Genomic DNA, 21,397 nt, shown 5'->3' on the forward strand with positions numbered 1-21,397 from the left:
CTAGAGTACACAACAAACAGAAAATAAAACTTATAAAAACAAGCAACAAAACTAATTACCAGCGCACAGAATTGGATAATGGATGAAAAATGTTGAAAGACTTTATCTTTATGTGTCTGACATGGCACTATATTCATGTTTGATACTTTGCATCAAGGTCGTATCCAGGAGGAAGGGGTATCACCGATTTTGAACCTCACCCCCCTTCCTGAAAAATTTGTCTGACTTGTAAAAAAGTAACCAAAATGCATACAAACAAATTTTTGATATGTTTTGTAAATTTTTGTGTATCAACCCTTACCCCCCCCCCCCCCCCGATTAAAAGAATGCTTCCCGAATAAAATATAGGATTCATCTTTGCATTGCATTAAGAGTTTTAATACTAAATAGTAAATGCTTTTACTTTTAACATTCTAGCCATATGAACAAAACTGACGAGACAGAATTTCTATAAAAGCTTTCTTGTTTTACTTCATTCGATATCGGGACTGTTTAATTACGAATGTCTACCCCTCCCTTTCTATAGTAAGAGAGTACAGAAAAAACAAATCTGAATTACTATAGGTGAAGTCGAAAAATTGCTTCTTACAATGTATAAACCCGAAAAGAACAAATTAAGGTCTAATTGGTGCAATAATAGTTACTTCCAAAAATTTAAAGCCTCCTACTGCCTCTCAAATGTAAATAATATCTTAAAATACATTCAATGTTACCAACTAGAATCTAAGTAATCCTACGCAGTACATTAGAATTAGTTCTAAATGTTGTGATGGCTATACAGTTAAGCAGTGTCCCTCTACTAGCGAGCTGAGCAATTCTTTGTTGCCGCAAAATGAATGATTAGAGATGTTCCGCAATTGACTTCTGCGTAAGAGGATTGTTTAAAAAAAAAACTTACTTCCTGCCAACAAATCTTTGAAAGTTGTAAATGAAAATTCAAATCTTTTTTTTAGAAAGCTACTGTTTTATAAATTCCTTTAATACATTTTCTAGAAATCCGTAAAAAATAATTCCCTAAGAGTTTCTTTTAGTGGCCTAAAGAAGATTTTAGTTGCCGCATCTAATGTTCAATCAAGTAAGATGTGATAATAGGGTTCTTCTGGAAAAGTACAACCCTATGCAGGGAAATTAAAGAATAAAGCACTTGTTAGTCCAAATTGTGGGATGCCAGAGATAAAAAATGATAACAATCTTTACTTTTGGTTGCTCTTACTTTTCTGGATAGAAATAAACGAAGATTTTTGCTCAAGACAAATTTTATATAGGCACTCTAGAAATTACCATTTTAACATTTTACTATCTTTTTTCTATCGCACAATTATTTATGCGATTCTGTTTTTGTCTTCTTAGGCTCGCTTCCTTTACGATCATTTTTGTGTCCTTATCCTCGAATATGCAAAGCATTCAAAAATGTTTTAAAATTAGTTTTCAGGCAATTATTATGTTTTTGGGCTCGACAGTGGAAATAGTTGTTATTCTTCTTTAATTTCAAAGTTGACTCTCGTATTAAGAAGATAGGAAATAAATGAAGGTTTTTGAAGGATCACAAGCTAATTAGGATGACTCTACGCCAATTTTATCGACACCTATGTTAGTTCAGAATCCTTGAAACTAGTCAACGAATCCTCTCCAATTAGAGTTTAAGTGTCCAATTTAAGAGACTCAAATTCAAACTTGTTTTTCCCGCTGATAAGGGAAAAACCTTTAGACGCTTATTCAGACAATTTGATAGTGAAAAATAAGTTAAATCAAATGCTGTTCACTCAATATTTGCAGGTTTCCGTTTTCTTATGTTCAACAATATTTTGCTTACACAAACTAAATGCCAGTTACTATTTATCGAGGATATATGGTGCTAGTTGAACAAATTTGAACCTTCACCTGAAAAAAATTCGGTTTCAAAACAAAGGTGATTTGTTGCGGAAAAAGATGTGAGAAAAACATGTTCTTTGGAGTATATGCATACGCACACACATATATATACATACTTCTGTATATATATATATATATATATATATATATATATATATATATATATATATATATATATATATATATATATATATATATATATATATATATATATATATATATATATATTATATGTATGTATAAAATGGAATATACTAGGTATCATAGTATAAAGACGAGGACCCCTTTCGGGAAAACCCGCCGACTCTTGGGTGAAAATAAACAGATATTTTCATTATGTGCCATTCAATCTAAAAACTTAAAGTTTGCTTATTATATTTTAATCTTTTTGCTTGAAGTGAGGTTTGGTGGTTGGAGCAGTGGTTTCAGCAAAAAAAAAGGTTGTCGCCAAGTTTCAAGCTCTCAGGCAATTTTTGGTAAGGAGATTTTTTCTCATTGTCCCAACAGAGGTATAGACTATCTTAGATTCTATCTAAGCCTTTAACTACCCAAGTAGATTTAACTTGATTACTTTTATATTTAAAGTACTAAGGACATCAAATGAAAAATATTTCTTTGAACTCAGTTTTGGCCTATTCATATCTGAAAACTGTTGTTTTCTAAAAAATAAAACTTTTTTTTGTTTTTGTTTCCAAATTATCAAGTTTTTTGGGCAGTGTTAGATTCGCGTCAATTATTGCCACGAAAATAAATAAGTAAACGTAATTGAATAAATCTTACAATGCTTTTAGACCGTAGAAATTCAAGTATTAAGAGTATGCTCATTTCCAAAGGCAAGTATAACCCCAAATGAAAACTACACCTCTTAAAGCAGTTTAATGCCCTATAATTTTAGCCTGATTTTCGGAAATTATTTACCCACGTTCTTTTTTTTTGGTACCCACTACTATCAAAATTTGTATAACCGTATTTGTAGGACTATTCATTAGAAATTGAATTCCTCCCAATTTTTATAAGGAATATTATATGTTTGTGTAAGTTTATACTTAACAAATTTTAACATTTAGATTTCGGTTTCCTTGTCCGTGGTATTTAGACACACTAATTCTATAAATGAAAAAAGAAAAGAACAAAAAAAACTTAATATTTTTGCGACCATTGCGGTAGTCTATAATGAAAGACCATTGACTTCTTCACTTGTCTCCACCGTTACTGTACGGAGTGAATCGATTTGGCAAGTGACCTGCTCATTCCTAAGTTATAAATTGTTATAAACAGTTTTTCCTTAGAAGACTCATTTGTTGGTCGAGAGATCTTGGGTACCAATGAAGATCACTTTTCTCACGGTTGTTCTAATAACCCTCTTACCTCCCACCGAGAGGCTTTGTTATTTTTCACACTAATAGGCTACAAGACAAGGGTTTGAAGCGCGTGACACCCGTTACAAAATAACCATTACCGGATCGGATTACGAATGTGTGAATATCTATAGGATTTGCTTATAGGCGGGAATCATCACTATTGAACGGCAGGACATCTTTCCTATTAGACATCAATTAGGGGCTCAAATACTTGGGAAAAGGCACGCGTCTGAATGTTCTGCTTCGGGGAACGCAAGTAATTGACACTACAAATAATTCATTTTTTTATTATTATATTTATGTGGGTAATTTGTTATTAGTTATTGTTCTTTTGGATTTTTTGTGTGCACGCAAAAATAAAGGAGATAAACATTTCTGACACTATTACTTTGGGTGTGGAATTCATTTGTAGTCGTCGAGAAGAACAAAACCGGAGGTTCAGGCCTTATCAAATAACCTATGCTGAAATCATAAACACATTAAAATCAGGAAATCGATATGGTCTCTCGAAGATATATGCATCTTTTAATGTATATATCTTGTGCGTCTTACAAAAATATTAAGGTGCTCTGTGCCTGGAATAATTTCAGAAAAAATGTCTTTTTCATTCAAAGATAACAAGATTCTGGATTAAATTCTGTCCTACGTTTGGAAATGTATGTCTATTGTTTGCAGCAAAAGCAATGCAACTATTATTAAGGTTTAGATTTTTTTCTTCTTTTTTTTTTGAGGCGAACCTAGGAAAGTTATGACTTTTCTTCTGATGCTCAGATCTATAATTTTTCTCTGAAAAGGCGAACTTTTTCTTTGGAAAATTTTTTGACACAATTTTGCCTTTTTTCCGTTTGAAAAATCCAATTTTTGGAAAAACAATCAGAACCCATCCATTTCTAAAATAGTTCAAGGTACGTTTTAGCTATTCTTTCTTAGGACATGAGTCCTTAAACATGAGTCCTAAGCATCATATTACCGAGTTCCAAAGTCAGAACTCTAGAGCTCAAGGTTGTACATCAATAGCTCAAATTGTGTAATTTCTCATTAATATCATCTTCATAAAAGCCCTAGTGTGGATACTTTCTTTTTCAGGGAATTAAATAAAAAGAGCAAGTATTCTCATCTGAAAATAAGAAGCAAGCAGTAGAACTTATAACGAACAGAAGTTATTTCATATATGAGAGGGGCTGTTCTTTCCTCAAATCTCGCTCTTAACGCTAAAGTCTTAAAGCTCTTTAGAAGTACTTCACATTCAAATTCAATGGCCCTTGTGTTTGGACAGTCTTTGTTAAAGAATTTTGACCAAAAGTCGAACTTCAGTGTACCGAGCGATGGTCGAAGAAGGAACAGCCCCCCTCATATATGAATAATTTCTGCTCGTTTTCAGTTTTACTGTGTTGCTCCTTACTTTCGGTTGAAAAAAACTTGTTTATTTATATTTAAATACTGACCGTTTTGGAATCATCCCGGGGAATCACGCCCCCCCCCTGTAAAATAGATTTCTGAAAACTTTCCTCTCCAGAGAAAATTCCCCTCGCGGAAAATCCTCCCTCCCCCCGGATAATTTCTTATAGTTCCCAATAACAAATACTATATGTGAACAATGGACATCTTTTGTAACTTATAGCTCTTTTCCTAGGGGTTCATTTTATCCCCAAAAGCATAGTTCTCAGACCTTTCAACTATGCTAAATAAAATGATTATCTTAAAATTTTGATTGTATATCTTTGGGGAAAAACGTAGCATGGGAAAGAGGCTAGTTATTCTCTAATATTTTGGTCACTTAAAAAGGTCACCAGAATTTCCAATTTCTGCTCGAATGACCCATCTGCATTTTTTCAAGGACAACTGGTTTGACATGATCACCTCTAGGAAAAAAAGAAGTTAAACACATATTCGTGATCTCTCTTCTGACAAAACAATAAAAATTCCGAATTTTGGCAGAGAGGAGCACGAAACTCTACAGTAGGTTTCTCTGATAACGCTGAATCTGATGGAGCGATTTTCATTTTTGATCATTTAAATTGTTGGTGGTGTTTACTCTCTTTTTAAAAACGAGGCAAATGTTAACAGGTTCGTAGCCCTTGATGGGTAGCATTAAAATTAATAAATTTCTTACATTTGGAATTAGCATAAATAGCCAATTATTTCGATGTATCAAAATTTGTTAGGGTTTCGATTACTATTGGGCTGAGTCACTTTTTGCTAACAGTTTATTAACACGAACTGTTTGATACAAAAACCGTATCACAGAGATAATACCGAAACAAGCTTTTTGGGAGCGGAAAAAATAAAAATTGTATGAAAATCATACAAGAAAAAAAAGGCAAAATTTAAAGTGGGCAGAAAAAATGAATGGAACTATTTTAGCGAAAGTGATTTTGTATGGAATTATCAGCAGCACGGAAATTATGGTTTTTCTGTACTTGATTTTTTAAAAGAAGATAACTGCCCAAGAAATTCGATAAATATTTCAAAACAGGGGATACAATTTAATTCAAATAAAACATACTAATAATTCCATTAGATGAAAAAAAATTAACGCATCGTTTTTTTTTACCAAGGTATTTTTTTTATAGAAAAATAGGTGGATCTAATGTGTTGTTGAACTTCATCACATTTTATGTTGTAATTTAGCATGAGCAACGCTGTGTCCAGGGTGTTTGATCGGAGGATGTATTTCTTCAAGAGGGCTACTAAACAAAGCTTTAAAAAAGCGCATCAAAAATTTGTTTAAATGATTTTTTTGCTATTTTCTTACGAGTCCGACGAAATTTTTAGAAGATTGAAACCCGGCTACCCCTTCTCTTGGATGCATCCTTGAGCCTGAGTCTTTAGCGTAATTAATTACTACCTTCAATAATTATCCTGAGTCTTTGAAAGTAATCCTGTGTTGAAATGTACCTAGAGCCCATGAAACTCAAGTCAATTGAAAATTGAAATTAAAATTCAAGAAAATTTTACATTTTTTAATTAATGACTATTTAGGCTATTTAAAGATTAAGTTTACATGAAACTTTAAGCTTCCTTGAAAAATTAAATTTACATTGAAGTATAATCGCTATGTGCTTGGTCAATTTGGAAATTCTTAGCGCACTGTGATAAAAAAAACCAGAAAACGGAATAAACAAAACCGTTCTATCTAAAGCCAAATACCCATTTAAAATTCGTAATAATGTTTATTTATTTACGAACTTAGTACCTCTGATGTAGTTACGAATAATTACGAACTCCTGATTCATAGTAACGCGTAACAAATTCTATAGGCCTATAATAAGCTACGAATATTTTTCTTCAGAACCTCATCCTCTGATCAGTATGAAAAATTGCGTAAATTCTGTCTAGTTATTAGATTCTTTTCGACTATGCTGAGCAAAATGGCTGTCTCAAAATTTCAATCCGGTGACTTTGGGAAAAATGAGCATGGGAGGGGGCCGAGTTGCCCTCCAATTTTTCAGTAACTTAAAAAGGGCACTAGAACTTTCAATTTCCGTTCGAATAAGTCATCTCAAGACATTATAGGACTACTGGGTCGATACAATCCCCCCTGAAAAAAAAAACAACAAAAAAACAATTAAACATGCATTCGTGATCTTTCTTCTGGCAAAAACAACAAAATACAACATTCCACATTTTTGCAGATAGAAGCTTGAAACTTCTACAGTAGGGTTCTCTGAATAACCGAATCTGAATGCATGATTTTTATTAGGTTTCTATGACTATTAAGGGATCTTTCCTCCTTTTTTCAAAACTATGATGTATCTATTGGTATCAAATTTCGTTCTTTAGGGTTTTGGTTACTATTGAGCCGGGTCGCTCCTTACTTGCAATTCGTTACCACGAACTGTTTGAAAAATATTTGTAACTTCTGAAGCTAAAATTTAATTTTGACTCCGTTGTTGAAGTTTTTTTCCCAGCCCTTAACAATAATAAATGCCATTAAACCAATTGTTACTGTTTACAAAATGTGTTTATTTGTGGTGTACCTTCAACTGCACAAAGATTTTGATTAGTATTTCCTCTTCTTTTCGATTACAAGCAGATGATTTAGTGTTTTACTTGGAATACATATTTGAACAAATGCTTATCTTCTAAAGGAATTTGATAGTCTTTAAGAATTGTTTGATACACATTTGCAATATATTTGTTCCATCGAACTGCAAACTCGATAATATGTATCATTTTGTTCTTGGTTTCCTGCAAACAACTTAAAAATATTGGAACAATTACAACCAGTGCCTTAGACAATCAACGGATCTTTATTTTTTAACGTTTTGTTTTCAACTTCTGGACTTCATCTTCACGTTACTAACGTTTCGTATCTACTTTTTACAAATCGGAGATATTTATATACCTGTTCATTTCAACGGCTACATATTTGTTCCGAGCAAATCTCTCAACCAAATAACTTAAAAGTTTACTAACGGTTTGCTGGAGCCGTCATATTTGGACGAACGGGAGTGTGTTGGGGAAAATTTTGAGCATTCTTGAACTTGAATAATAATTTGTATTGCTACTGAATTACCTAGTTGCATAGGCTAATTGGCTGTCGTGGTGGTGTGAAAATCCTTTGTCCTAAGGGCACGGGTTCAGTCCCAGTTATGATCAGCTATTTGGTTTGGGACGGGGGCCAGCGGTGTGACTCTGTAAACTCAGCCAGAGTCGACCCAGCTCTAAGTGGGTACCTGGCGAAATCTGGGGATAGTAAGCAAGAAGGATGTATGAAAGCACAGGATGGTTGGTCCCTAGCCCCCCATTGCACTCCCTGGCTGAAGGGTCATTAAACGGAGATCAGCCCTGCCGGTTTGAACCTTAAGGGTCTAGTGTTGTCTTACCTCTCTTACTTACCTAGTTACATCACTCCAAAGAGTAAAGATTGTCACATCATCCCCAGACGCATTAGGTGCCAGATTTGATCCCAGATGTAACCATAAATTATATTTAGTTAACAATTTTCTTTTTGGGACAGGAAACAGTAGTACGCGGAAAAAAAGGTCAAAGGGGGATTCAAAAGGTAATTTCAGAGAGGGCATAATTTGAGGTAGGGCACTAAAAAATTTAGGCGTGTAACAGCAGGTCATTATATTAATTTTGGAGCATCGCCAGATATTTGACTTGAAGATAACAGATTCTTCGTTTCAATTGCTGATATGCTAAAAAGCCTGAAACATAGTTTAAAATGTTCAAAAGCAAGTGTCTTGAACCGTCCTATTTTGCTACCTATTAGTTTGTACGAACTTTACTAACATATTTGGTAGGGTCATGCGTACATCCCTTACCAGGAAACGATAAGGTGTGGGATCCTGTAATCGAATCCTTAGCAATTGTTTTGAGTCCCCTCTGAAAAATCTCTCTCTTGAGCCTCACCCTGCTTAGAACAAAAGAATTTGGTGTGAACATTGTCTGAAAATCCCCAGCTCTTATTCTCATATTGACCGGTTTTGTTTTCGAGAGTTTTTTATTTCACACCAAGGAGTATTGCTAATTAGATAGCAGCATTATTTGTCATAGATGTCTAATATAGAAAGAATGCTAAAGTACCAAAGACATTGTAAATTAAATCTGATTTGATTGTTTAAGCAGAAACTTAACACACCATATATGTCTTAAAATATTAGAAAAGATTTAAAATATCATTTTAATAAAAATAACTCTATATGCCTACTGCAGCTTTGGGTAGTAGCGGGGGCCGAGTTTAAAAAAAATAATTAGGCGAAAAAAGCCCAGAACATATGGCACCTAGCAGCTTAAGAAATTACAGCTTTCCTTCGAATTGTAATGAGTGCTGATGAATCCAAATCTATAAGGGTGAGCATGGGTAAGGGAAAACTGAAAATCCCCCAACAACTAAATTTAATTTTTTTTTTTTTTTTTTTTTTTTTTTACTAGGTTATTCCTATGCAAATAATACCCAAAGCGTTAGTTTTCATTGTATACTTGCTTTAGAATGAAAAGTTTGCTAAGATGTTAAACTCTAACCAAACGCAAAAAGAAATTTATTTTCAAGTGTATAGGTTTTTTTTAGGAAGGAGGGGGGTCAAAAGAGACACGAAACAGATTAAAGTTTTTTTCTGTGTAGTGCTGGTCGAAAGGCTTCTCACCTCCTTATTAGTCTAGTAAAAATGGGTCTTAACCTCAAACAAATGGCTGTACAACTGATCATTTCATTAAAATGCTTAAAGGCAAAGGAATTGTTCGGAGCTTAAAGCTTTGAGAGTAAGTGAGGTTGGAGGAGAGGCTCCAGGAAAATTTGGGGATAAAAGGGGGTCAACCTCAAACACATTGCTATACAAATGATTCTTTCAATACCTGACCGAAAAATATGTGCTGATTCCGAATCGAAAAAGTTTGCCGCTCTAGCTCTTTCAAAAATTTGAGTTTTTTTTAGGTTGAACTTGAGGTTGAGGCAAAAAATGTTGATTGAGTAAATACCAGCAAATGTGGTTGGAACTGTCATTTTTGCGTTCTATTTGTGGTGATAAGCATGAAGCTAAACGTTTTAGTCAAAAGAATTGTTAGTGGCTTGAACAGAAGGCCTTAGAGCTGAGAGTATCAACTAGACTGCAGCTTCCTTGTTGAGGATGAACTTTTATTGCGAGTCCTTCTTGAAGAGGAGATTTAATGGTTCTAAGTCATGATGCTTTTGCCAATGGTAGCTATTTTCAGCTTAGTATCTTTCCCTAAGAACAAGTTCTCTAAGAAGAACTTCAGAGTCCGTGGCAGGTAGTTCAAATTTTCTTCGAGATTTTTCAGGTCGTCCGTCTTAACATACTCAGTCATATCTTGAGCGATACATTTTAAGTCGCTCTTCAACAAATCAGCTCCAACGCTAATAATGTTCATTTTCTTCTGACTTTCGTCGCTATCAGTTGGTTGTCCGTAAAAGTTTCGCAGTCTAGAATAAGCCGTGGTCCTTAATATGACAACACGACAATACCGTCGGTCTCTACATTCACTACTTCATCGTCAAATTCCCCTTGACGAGCTTCTTCATGTAAAATAAGCCATATACAGGCATTTCCAAAATACCAAGGAACTCGCTCATCATGTTGACCAAATCACGAACTGTTAACTATTTGTCATCATTCACTTCAAAGAACTGCGTCACCTCTTCAAATACTTACTTTTGATTTATGTTTACTTTCCTACCTCTCTTTTTTTCTGAAACTGTCAGTCGGATTTCCTGCATGTTTCAAAGGGAGGTTCTTACCAGATGCAAATATGCTGTAATATGCTTTGTGGCATACAACATCTGCTGTGTGCAGACCCAAATTCGCTGCCAGAATTCGGTTGCGAACTCTCTTAGACCAGTGATTATTTCGCTTTTGACAAAGTCCCATCAGTGTCTCACCGAACTCTGTTGTGCGGACGCGAAAGCTGTTTTCCTTCTTGTGAGTCTTCTCAAGAACGACTCTGCTCAAACAAAATAAACAATGGGTCTTGAAATCGAATTTTTTTTATCAGGCAATTTTTTCTCCTCCTCTGGGATTCATTTTGCTTGACTAAGAATCGCAAGTACTCATCAATGGCTCTTGCACTTGTGTAAGAACTTTTGCATGACTTGTGAAAAGTTTCCCCCTAACAGCCGTCACATCAGCTCATTTTCTTTTTATGACACTTGGTATTAACCAAGTGACATATAGCAATCGCCAATTCTGTCGGTCTGTCTGTCTGTTGGTCTGTCTGTCTGTCGATCTGTCGGTCCCGGTTTTGCTACTTTAGGCACTTCTAGGTAAGCTAGGACGATGAAATTTGGCAAGCGTATCAGGGAGCGGACCAGATTAAATTAGAAATAGTCGTTTTCCCGATTTGACCATCTGGGGGGAGTGGGGGCCGGTTAACTCGCAAAAAATAGAAAAAATGAAGTATTTTTAACTTATGAGCGGGTAATTGGATCTTAATGAAATTTGATGTTTGGAATGATATTGTGTCTCAGAGCTCTTATTTTAAATCCCGACCGGATCTGGTGACGGGGGCGGGGAGTTGGGAGGGGGAAACCTAAAACTTGGAAAACACTTAGAGTGGAGGGATCGGGATGAAACTTGGTGGGAAAAATAAGCACAAGTCCTAGATACATAATTGACATAACCGGAACGGATCTGCTCTGTTTTGGGGAGTTGGGAGGGGGACTAGGGTTAATTCTGAAAGAATAGAAAAAATAAGGTATTTGTAACTTACGAAGGAGTGATCAGATGTCAATGAAATTTGGAAGGATATCGTGTCTCAGAGCTCTTATTTTAAATCCCGACTGGATCTGGTGACATTGGGGGGAATTGACGGGGGGGGGCCTAAAATCTTGGAAAACGCTTAAAGTGGGGGGATCGGGATGAAACTTGGTGGGAAAAATGAGCACAAGTCCTAGATGCGTGATTGACATAACCGCAATGGATCCGTTCTCTTTGGGGGAGTTGGGGAGGGTTAATTCTGCCCAAATTAGAAAAATGAGGTATTTTTAACTTACGAAGGAGTGATCGGATCTTAATGAAATTTGAAGTTTGGAAGTATATCGTGTCTCAGAGCTCTTATTTTTAATCCTGACTGGATCCGGTGACATTGGGGGGAATTGAGGGGGGACCTAAAATTTTGAAAACGCTTAGAGTGGAGGGATCGGGATGAAACTTGGTGGGAAAAATAAGCACAAGTCCTAGATACGTGATTGACATAATGGGGACGGATCCGCTCTCTTTGGGGGAGTGGGGGCGAGGGTTAATTCTGAAAGATTAGAAAAATGAGGTATTTTTAACTTACGAGTTAAGAAGGAAACATGTTTGAGAAGGAAGCATGATAAGAATACAATATGCATAACAATTGTAGCAAACAGATTTTGCATGGAACTCCCTATATTTTACCCCCCCCCCTTAATGTGTAAATATACAGTCGAAATTATATATTTCCCCTCTATTCTCCCAATGCGTCTCTCTTGTTTCATACCTTGTACTTATCAATTGAATTAACTGTTTAAAAGAAGAACCGGAAAACAAGTGATGGGTGACAGAATGCATTGGTTTTATATAATTTGGACTATATATTTGCTTTTTAGGGGAAGGTGGGTTGGCGGTAAAGTATAGGGGGGATCCATGCAAAAGGTGTTAGCTACAGCTATTGTGCGTATTATGAAATGTTTTCTTAACATGTTTCCTTCTCTAGGCTTATACCCCTAAGCTGTAACTATTGCTGACGAAATTGGAATTCCCTAAGAAGCAAAGTCCTGCGGATGTAACTGTTCCAGTCATCTATGCAGTCAGCACAGTAAAGGGAAAATATTTTTACACTGTGACAGTCATCAATGATGATTTTACATTCATGAACTTAGCTATTGACTTTTAATTAGTTCCCATGTCCTTTGGGCACAGACAACGCGGACCCCAGTTATTGCTCACCTGTTTCAAAGGCCGCCTTTTCAAATGCGCAATTTAAATACGTATTTAAAACGTTTTCCATGAATTTGATGAGCAGGTCATTCAAAGAATCTATGTCAAAAGATAAGGATAAAATTGTAACTGAAATGTATGAAAAAATTCCTACCTATAAAGAACGGTATCGATAATTCAAAAGGGCAAGGTAATCATTTTTGATATTATTCTAAAGTCGGGTGTTGAATATTTCGATAGCCTTGCAGACTCAAAGGACTGCAGGTACATACACAGGCTCTTGGTTCGTTTTTTAGGGGGGGGGTGATTAACTTAAAAAACAACGAAAATTGGTTCTATTAGTCTGTGGCCTTTTGAAAGAAAATTACTGGTACTTATGTATTATACCTAACACACTCAAGAAGTGTAGTTACGTTTTAATTAAATGTCTAAGATACGTGACTGACATAACCGGGCCGGATCTGCTCTCTTTGGTGGAGTTGGGGGGGAGGTAATTTTGAAAATTGAGGTATTTGTAACTTACCAAAGGGTGACCAGATCTTAATGAAATTTGATATTTAGAAGGATCTTGTGCTTTAAAGCTGTAATTTTAAATTCCGACTAGATCCTGTGACATTGGGGGGAGTTGGTGGAGGAAACCGGAATTCTTGGAAAACGTGAAAATTGGGGGATTTTTATCTTACGTATAGGTGATCGGATCTTAATGAAATTTGATATTTAGAAGGAATTCATGTCTCAGAGCTCTTATTTCAAATCCCGACCAGATCTTTTGACATTGGGGGGAGTTGGGGAAAACACTTGGAGTGGAGGAATCGGGACGAAGCTTGGTGGATAGAATAAGGAAATATCCTTGATACGTGATTGACGGAACCGTACTGGATTTGCTCTCTTTGGGGGAGTTGGGGGGAGGGGTTCAGTGATTTGGCGAGTTTGGTGCTTCTGGACGTGCTAGGACGATGAAAATTGGTAGGCGTGTCAGGGAGCTGTACAAATTGACTTGATAAAGTCGTTTTCCCAGATTTGACCATCTGGTGGGCTAAAGGGAGAGGAAAAATTAGAAAAAATTAGGTATTTATAACTTACGAGTGGGTGATCGGATCTTAATGAATTTTGATATTTAGAAGGACATCGTGACTCAGAGCTCTTATTTAAATCCCGACTTGTATTAAGCGTCTTATTTTCCTTTTAAATCAATCTATTGATCCGTAGAATTTTGTTAGAGCTCATACCATAAGATCTCTTGGCTCTTAGCTCTTCTTGCCTCGTCACAAGTGCCACATGAGCTCTTAGCTCTTGTTTTTTACTTGATTCTTTTAAAGTTGTCGCTCCTACTTCAGTCACAACAACTTCCTTGTCCACTTGGAGCACTTCTTTCTAACAGATTAAACAAATTATCATTATTGACTAAAAGGATTAAAGCCCTTACATTGGTTTGAGTTTTGTATATATATCATGTAAACTTAACGTTTTATTGGAGCATAAACCGTAAAACATTTGACTATTTTTTGCGTTCTAAAATTATTGTGAAATGACGCATACAAGAACTTTTTGGAATAAGGGAACAAGAATACAAAAAAAAATTAAACAAGTTTTGTAACTAAAAGTAAGGAAAAACATTAAAATTTAGAACGAACAGAAAATATTCTGTACATGACGAGCTGCTCCCTCTTCAATCCCTCACTCGTTACGCTAGAGTTTTTTTAGCGCTTTAAAAAAAAAAGGTTCTTATTCCAATGAAGCGGCCCTTGTAATTCAGGCACTTTTTTCCTAGGGCTACGACAGAAAGTAAAATTTTAGCGTAGAGAGATAGTGGGGTATAGGAGGTGGCAGCCCCTAGAATAATGGCATATCAATTTAAGTATTAATGCTGCCTACTTTCAGTGGGAAAAACATTGTTTAGTATTCGATCTCTTGTCTTTTTCTAAATCATGCCCGGAAATCCCTTTCCCCTCTGTGGATAATTTTATCTGTGGATAATTTCTCTGGAAATATCCTCCATGCAAAAATTCTTACTGTGAAAAAATCTCCACGGAAAATAACTCGTGCGTAAGATTCTCCACCTCTCCAAAAAGTTTCTCCTTGACAAATTCCTCCTCGCTGAATGCTCTCCCGGAGAATTTCCGTCGACTATTCCCCTTTGAAAAATCTCCTTACTTTCATATGAAAAAAGTTAATTTCTAATCGTACTGACCCCCACCCCCTCTTTGGAAAATTTCGATTACTCCTGGGTGAACACGCATCCGTGATCCTTCTTCTGGCAAAAAACAAAATTGCAAATTTTTGTATTTGGGAGCTTGAAGCCACTATAGTAGGGTTTTCTGATATGCTGAATCTGATGGTGTAAATTTCGTTAACGTTGATTGATTTTGGGGGGAGTGGTATTTCCTCCCTTTTTCGAAAATCAGGCAACTTTTCTAAGGCTCGTATTTCCGATGATTAACATTGAACTTTATTCAATTTCTATCTCTTTATATATTAATCTTTATCAAAATTTCGTTTTGTAAGGTTTTAGTTATTATTGGGCCGAGTCGCTCCTTACTTATAATTCGTTACCACAAAATGTTTGTTGCCTGGAAACAGTGCCTGGAAATTAAGAAAAAAGGATTTAAAAAGGGCATGAACTCAGAGCCCTCCCTCCCCTACATTTGACATCAATATTTAACGGAAAATGCACGAAAAACCTCAATAGTAAAACCAACATTAAAACCAACGTTAAAACCAACACTGAAAGAAAATTGTAAAAGTACTTTTATGGCAAATAAAGAATTCAAAGGGGATCCAAAGAGGGAAAGTAACTACTTCTTCAGCTGATGCTGCAATAAATGTGCGTTAGAATGATGGCGTTTATTATACACAGAATAACTAAGGGTTATTTTGTATCATACTCTAGATCGCAAGTAGTATATTTTACCATTCTAGGCCCCCCTAGGGCATATATGTATTAATAAATACAAACTTTGAACAAAATATTGACTTCAAAAGGGCTACAGCTTCTTTAGGAAGAAGTATATTGTTTAAATGTCAAAAATCTTGGAAATAATTTGTTGGATTAGAGCTTACTTTATTTCCTTAGTTGGATATTAACGGTATATTAACTTCCTAAGATGGTGTAAAATAAATTCAAGAGTTTTCACTTGTATCTTTCATTAATTTTCTCCGTTAATCAAAGTTTCTTCTGATCAAAGGATCATAATTATAACATGCACCTGAAAAATCAATGAGGAAACTTGAAATTTTGATAAAGTTATCATAATTTTCAAATCGTAGAATTCCTTTAATATAATACCTTGCCTCTCTCAGGAATTTCAGCTTAAAAAAGAACAATATTTAGAAAATCAGCGGCCGTGAATCAAATCAAGAGGCATCTTTCTTTTCCTAGAAGCAGAAAATAATGGTGATCGTGTCTCAAAATAAAATCAACAAAAGTGTCTACTAATTTAAAAGCAACAATTGATACAGTTAATGTTAAATCTCACTATAGTCAAACCTGTCGATAAAATAGAATAAGCCAAATTTACTTTAAGTATCGTCATGCTCAATTTGAGAATCCATCTTTTTAATCTCTGATTGGTATTTTCATGTCACACGAGCGTTAAAATTAAGATTCCCTTTTCTTTCTATAAAGTTGTTAAATAAAAAAACTAGTTTTTTTTCAATCGAAAGTAAGAAGCAACGCTAGAACTTAAAATGAACAGAAATTACTCCGCATATGAAAGGCACTGCGCCCTCCTCAATACCTTGCTCGTTACTCTGAAAATTTTTAGTACTTGTAAAAAAGCTTCATTAATTGAACTTCCCTGATTTTAATTAATCGGACAAAAGGTCTAAATTTAGCTGAAAAAGTAATAAATTTAGCCCATCTCACATGCGGAATAATTTCTGTTTGTTTTGAGTTTTAACGTTGCTCCTTACTTACAGTTGAAATAAACCCATGTTATTTAATTTCCAAGTTCTTTTTTCTGATTGTTTGGCGGGACATCGGCACCCCTCTCCATGAAAAACTCCCTCCACAAAAAATACTCCATGGAAAGTTCCTCCCGTGTAAATCTCCCCCTCTAATTCACCCCAGACAATTCCATCCTCGCTACAAATTTCCCCCACAAAATGTCTTGCGGACAATTTTACCTGAAAAATTATTTTTAGCATGCTTTAATTTGAAAAAAGACCTGCTCATGCCAGCAATTCCCTTTTGTGGAACATTGTCCTCCATGGTCAGTTTCTTCAGGTGACAATTCCCCCATTAAGAATGTCTGCCGTGAAGTACCCTCTCCCCTCCAGAGCAAATTACCAATATTTCCTGAAAATTCTGCAATTTTTATATGGCTCGTATTTTTGATAATTAACATTATACATTATGTATTTTTCATATTTGGAATCAGCATAAAAAGCCGATTCGTTTGATAAATCTGTTGTTATTAAAATTCGATTTTCAAGAGTTTGTGTTACTATTAAACCGATGCGCTCCTTACTTACTGTTCGTTACCAACAACTGTTTTGAAGCGTCGATTTTGTTGCACGAAAGCAATGAATGTTGCACGAATGATCAATTTTCAAGCATAATTGTTATTCCTGACATCGGAACTGAAGACATATTATTGTTTTGTTTTTTATAATTAAAAAAAGTAAGCTTTCAAGTTTGAAGATTAGTTTCCCTATCTTTCAGTAAAATTAATGAAAAACATAAAGGGGCAACTATATACCATACTTGGGGAACAAACTTATGCCACAACTTAAACATATATGCTTTTAATAACATATTTTTGTAATTTGGATTTTTTGCTTCTCTAGGACAAGTTTAATTCTAAAATTAATGAAGAACGTTGATCATATATAACTTTTTTTTTTCTTTTATCGATAAATATGACAATAGTATCTTGAGAAAAAAGCTGGTACATTTTATGAGTAGCTTTAAAATACAGACAGTAATTAAAAGTGTTTGGTCTGCAAGGAGGAAAAATACCATCTATATCCTAGCTCCTCTAAAACAACCCGAATTCTGTCTAACAAAAATGTATATGTGATTGTATAAATATCTTTTCCGACAATCAGCTTTAATAGATTTTGCTTAGAATTTGTAGCGGAGTCATTTTGTTCTGAAAAGATGTTAGAAGAGGACGGACAGCTTCTGTAGGCTCCCTTCAGGTGCCCTCCAGGACTTATTACGAGTAATATTTAGTTTACAATGCCTAATTCGACAGGCCTATCCCAAAGTGGACTATTAAAGTAACAAAATTAAGAAACAGAAAATGGACAATGTTTTATTTCCCAAAATTATCAACCATTGCGCGGAGGTGCAAACGATTTCATAAGAAGCTTTTCACTAATCATTTACATAAGGTCCCTAATAGCTTTCCACTGCTTATGATTGAAATGAAAGGGGGGGTTAGGATAGGTATAAGAAAGGAATTATTTCATTAGAATTCTTAAAAGGGAGAGTTACAACAAATTGTAAAATGTTCACATAAGGAGAACTATTGAATTTGGCGAAATACTAGTGATATAAATATACCTTAATATGGAATCCGGTGATATAAAGTGATATAAGGTGACTTACACAACTTAGAAGATGATATACTCTCTTATTGCTATACAACCTATAACAAATGATAACTTTTAGAAGTATTGAGGGGGATTGTAGCTGGCTCACTGATAAAATATATTTTAAGGCATTTAAAATGAAATTTTAATGCTCTATATGCGGAAATTAATGATTTTCAAAATTCTCTTGTGTTTCCTTTAAACTGGAGTATATTTCTTGACATTTTTAAGACTTTAGCCCCTATCTTTATCAAAAGTCGACACTATACTTTTAGCTATTGATAGAAAAGCACATTACCTCAAATATTGATAGCAGTGGAATTTTTCACATTAAAAAGAAATCATTATAATAAGAAAACTCTTAACTTAAAATTCTGAAAATTTCTTTTGTTTGAATATTCATAGTCGCTTCCAGTTTACCTTCATAGTAGAAAGTAAAAGGAAACTTTGATAAATTGACAATCAAACGCAGACTGAAAATCAATAAACTATTGATAGTTTTTCCAAAAGCGAGAACCCCAAAATGTTTTTGTTGGCAAAAGGTGTAGTGAACAACTCGAGAGAGAAGCTCTTACGAGCGGTAGGTTTAATCTTAGCCTTAAGCCTTCCCGCACGTGCTCTTGTGCTCACTTGTGTTTTAGGCAAATTATAGACGAGGCCTCATCTGAACAGCACAGCAGTATTTTCAAGGCAACGGCGGAGTATCGCCTTTTGTCGCCCGAGTCTTCTGATGCCAGGAGAATAACCCCACACATCATGAGGGAGGCGGCGCTCGCCCATCTCCACCATGCGTCCCCGGTAACACTATCGGTTACTTGTGATTATGTCGGTGACGAGCGGCTGTTTTGTCTTGTCACGTATAAAGAAGTTGGTGATCTTTTTGGTCTAGTGGTGAATCTTGGTGTGATTTAGCCTCCTTGCGACAGGAAAAAGCGACGAAAATACAAAAATAAAGAAACAACCGCAAAATTTCTAGCGTCAAATGACCTGTTACATTTGTTAAATGTAAAATACTGCGAATATTGATTCAAGGGGCCTTCTGAAGTTAGGAGAATGCTGTAGGATCACTCGTGCCTCTACATTTACAGGAAACTTATAGTGCCATCTATATATTAACAAACTGAAAAATGACTATTAAAGGAACATCTTTTCAGATAATGTATAATTAGCTTTTACTTTTGTGCTAAATTATTTCTTTTCATTAGTTTCTATGGTTTTAAAATATTAACTTCATATTCTCTTTCGGATATAAACTCTACTGCATATTTGAAAGGGGAATCAAGACCCAAATCTGAATTACTAAGAACACGTGGTGCTCTTTTTGGGTAGCATTGTCATATGGGCCAAAAAATATGGTATCATTTTTACGTTTTCTCTTTTATGGGTGCATTATCTTATGCCAGATATCTAGGAATACTGTTTCGGGATCTTTTCGATTCGCGCTAATACTTCGGATCCTAAAAAGTAGTAAAAGTATCATATTTCGCCTTCCCATTGATTTAAAATGATGCTTTAAAACACAGATTTAATTTAAGAAATATGCAAGAAACACGAGTAATTAATAGGCGAAAGCAATTGGTCTAAAATATCAGCTTACAAGTAAACATGGGATAATAGTATCCATAAACTTCTGTTTAAACCCCCTCCCTACCACTACCATCTAAATATCTTTTCATTAATGGTGTACTTAACGCTGTAGTATTATAATGCCTTTGTTTGCATATTTGTCTTTATCAAAATCTCCCCATCCAAGACAAATTTTTCACTTACTTGCCAAGACAACGGTAAAATTTAGCTATTACATTGGCCTCCTCAAATCTTGAAGGATAAAACAAAATGATTTGTCCGATCTGTGCAATCCACCTCCTGACGCACAGCACAAAAATATTTTTTAACATTTCATATTATTCCACAGTACTTCATAATATTCCTTTGAATATGTTTCCATTTAAGCAAGGAACTATGTTAGAGCATAGTGGGCAGCACAAAATTCATACCCACATCACACCCTCCTGATAATTCATGTAGTGTGTGACCCTATACGGGGTTGGGTGTAGCTGCTAGGCTCACATTCACCAATTTTGAGAAATGATAAAGAAAAATAATCACTACCATTTGTACAAATATTTCTTATATGGAATGCTTTGGACCATCAATTTAAATAGTTTATGAATTGCATGCTTTGTAATATCATTATAATTTGACGTTCCAGGTTTGGTTTCAAAACAGAAGAGCAAAATGGAGGAAGACCGAAAAATGCTGGGGTCGATCCACTATTATGGCTGAATATGGTCTTTACGGTGCAATGGTCAGACATTCTCTCCCTCTGCCGGAAACAATTGTCAAATCTGCCAAGGAAAATGAATGCGTAGCACCATGGTTGTTAGGTAGTAGCTTGTTTCTCATTCTAATAATAGGGCTGCGTTAATGTCCTCTAACACTTACCTTATTCCCATAATTAATAAAATTTACCATAAATTGCCACGAGTTACGAAAATCACCACAGCTATCGTCTATATTGTCCCGGTGCTTTAGGGTACAGACTATCTTTGACAATATTCTATTTTACATTTGACTGATGGATAAACTCTAACCTATGGGCTTTTCATTCTCATCAATTAGCATAAAATCTAAAAAGTGGGTATAAGCAATTCAATAGAATTCATAATAAATACAATAAAATTTTATAAATATGTTGCCTGAAGTGTTGAATAATGTACATATTTTTGTTTTTCTTTGGGTGGGGGAGGGGTTATAATGAACTTCAGATATTATTCTAATTTCGGAGGTGGCACAAAAAAAAGAGCTGGTGGCACATATGACATGAGAGTCTATTTCATTTAAGACGAATGTATGTAGAAGGGGGGAGTAATAACTTTTTAGGGGACGGGTGGAAACCTAGAAAAAATTTATTGAACTAAACACGGCAGTCCAAATGTAAAAACGCGTATACACACTTTTCATTCTTCCGCGAAAACTTCACGGCTCTTTTCCCGTCCATTGCACCACACTGGACATAGTACGGAAGTGAAAAGTTTTCAGGGTTGATTTTAAACAGTATTCTTTCAAATTATGCAGTTACAACATATGTCAAAGTTCGCCGACACTGATAAGTGTTTATTTTTCAACTTTGGCAAACAGAGAAAAATGATACAGATACGTCTTTTTGCCAGAAAAATCTTTAAATGGGATTTTATTGGACATTCTTGCACATGCCATTCGATTCACCTCTTTGAGCTAAATTCAGTGGTATATCTAACT

General features: G+C 35.2%; 1 protein-coding gene across 1 annotated transcript in view; it reads left to right on the top strand.

The window, feature by feature from the left end:
- LOC136029449 (visual system homeobox 2-like) overlaps window positions 1-21,397 on the top strand; it is a 94,920-nt gene that overhangs the window by 67,093 nt on the left and 6,430 nt on the right. Inside the window, exon 6 of the mRNA XM_065707861.1 lies at window positions 20,349-20,523. Within this exon, the coding sequence (XP_065563933.1) occupies window positions 20,349-20,523 (175 nt within the window). The remainder of the gene's footprint in view (window positions 1-20,348; window positions 20,524-21,397) is intronic.

Source organism: Artemia franciscana, chromosome 7, assembly GCF_032884065.1.
Source record: "Artemia franciscana chromosome 7, ASM3288406v1, whole genome shotgun sequence".
NCBI lineage: Eukaryota > Metazoa > Arthropoda > Branchiopoda > Anostraca > Artemiidae > Artemia > Artemia franciscana.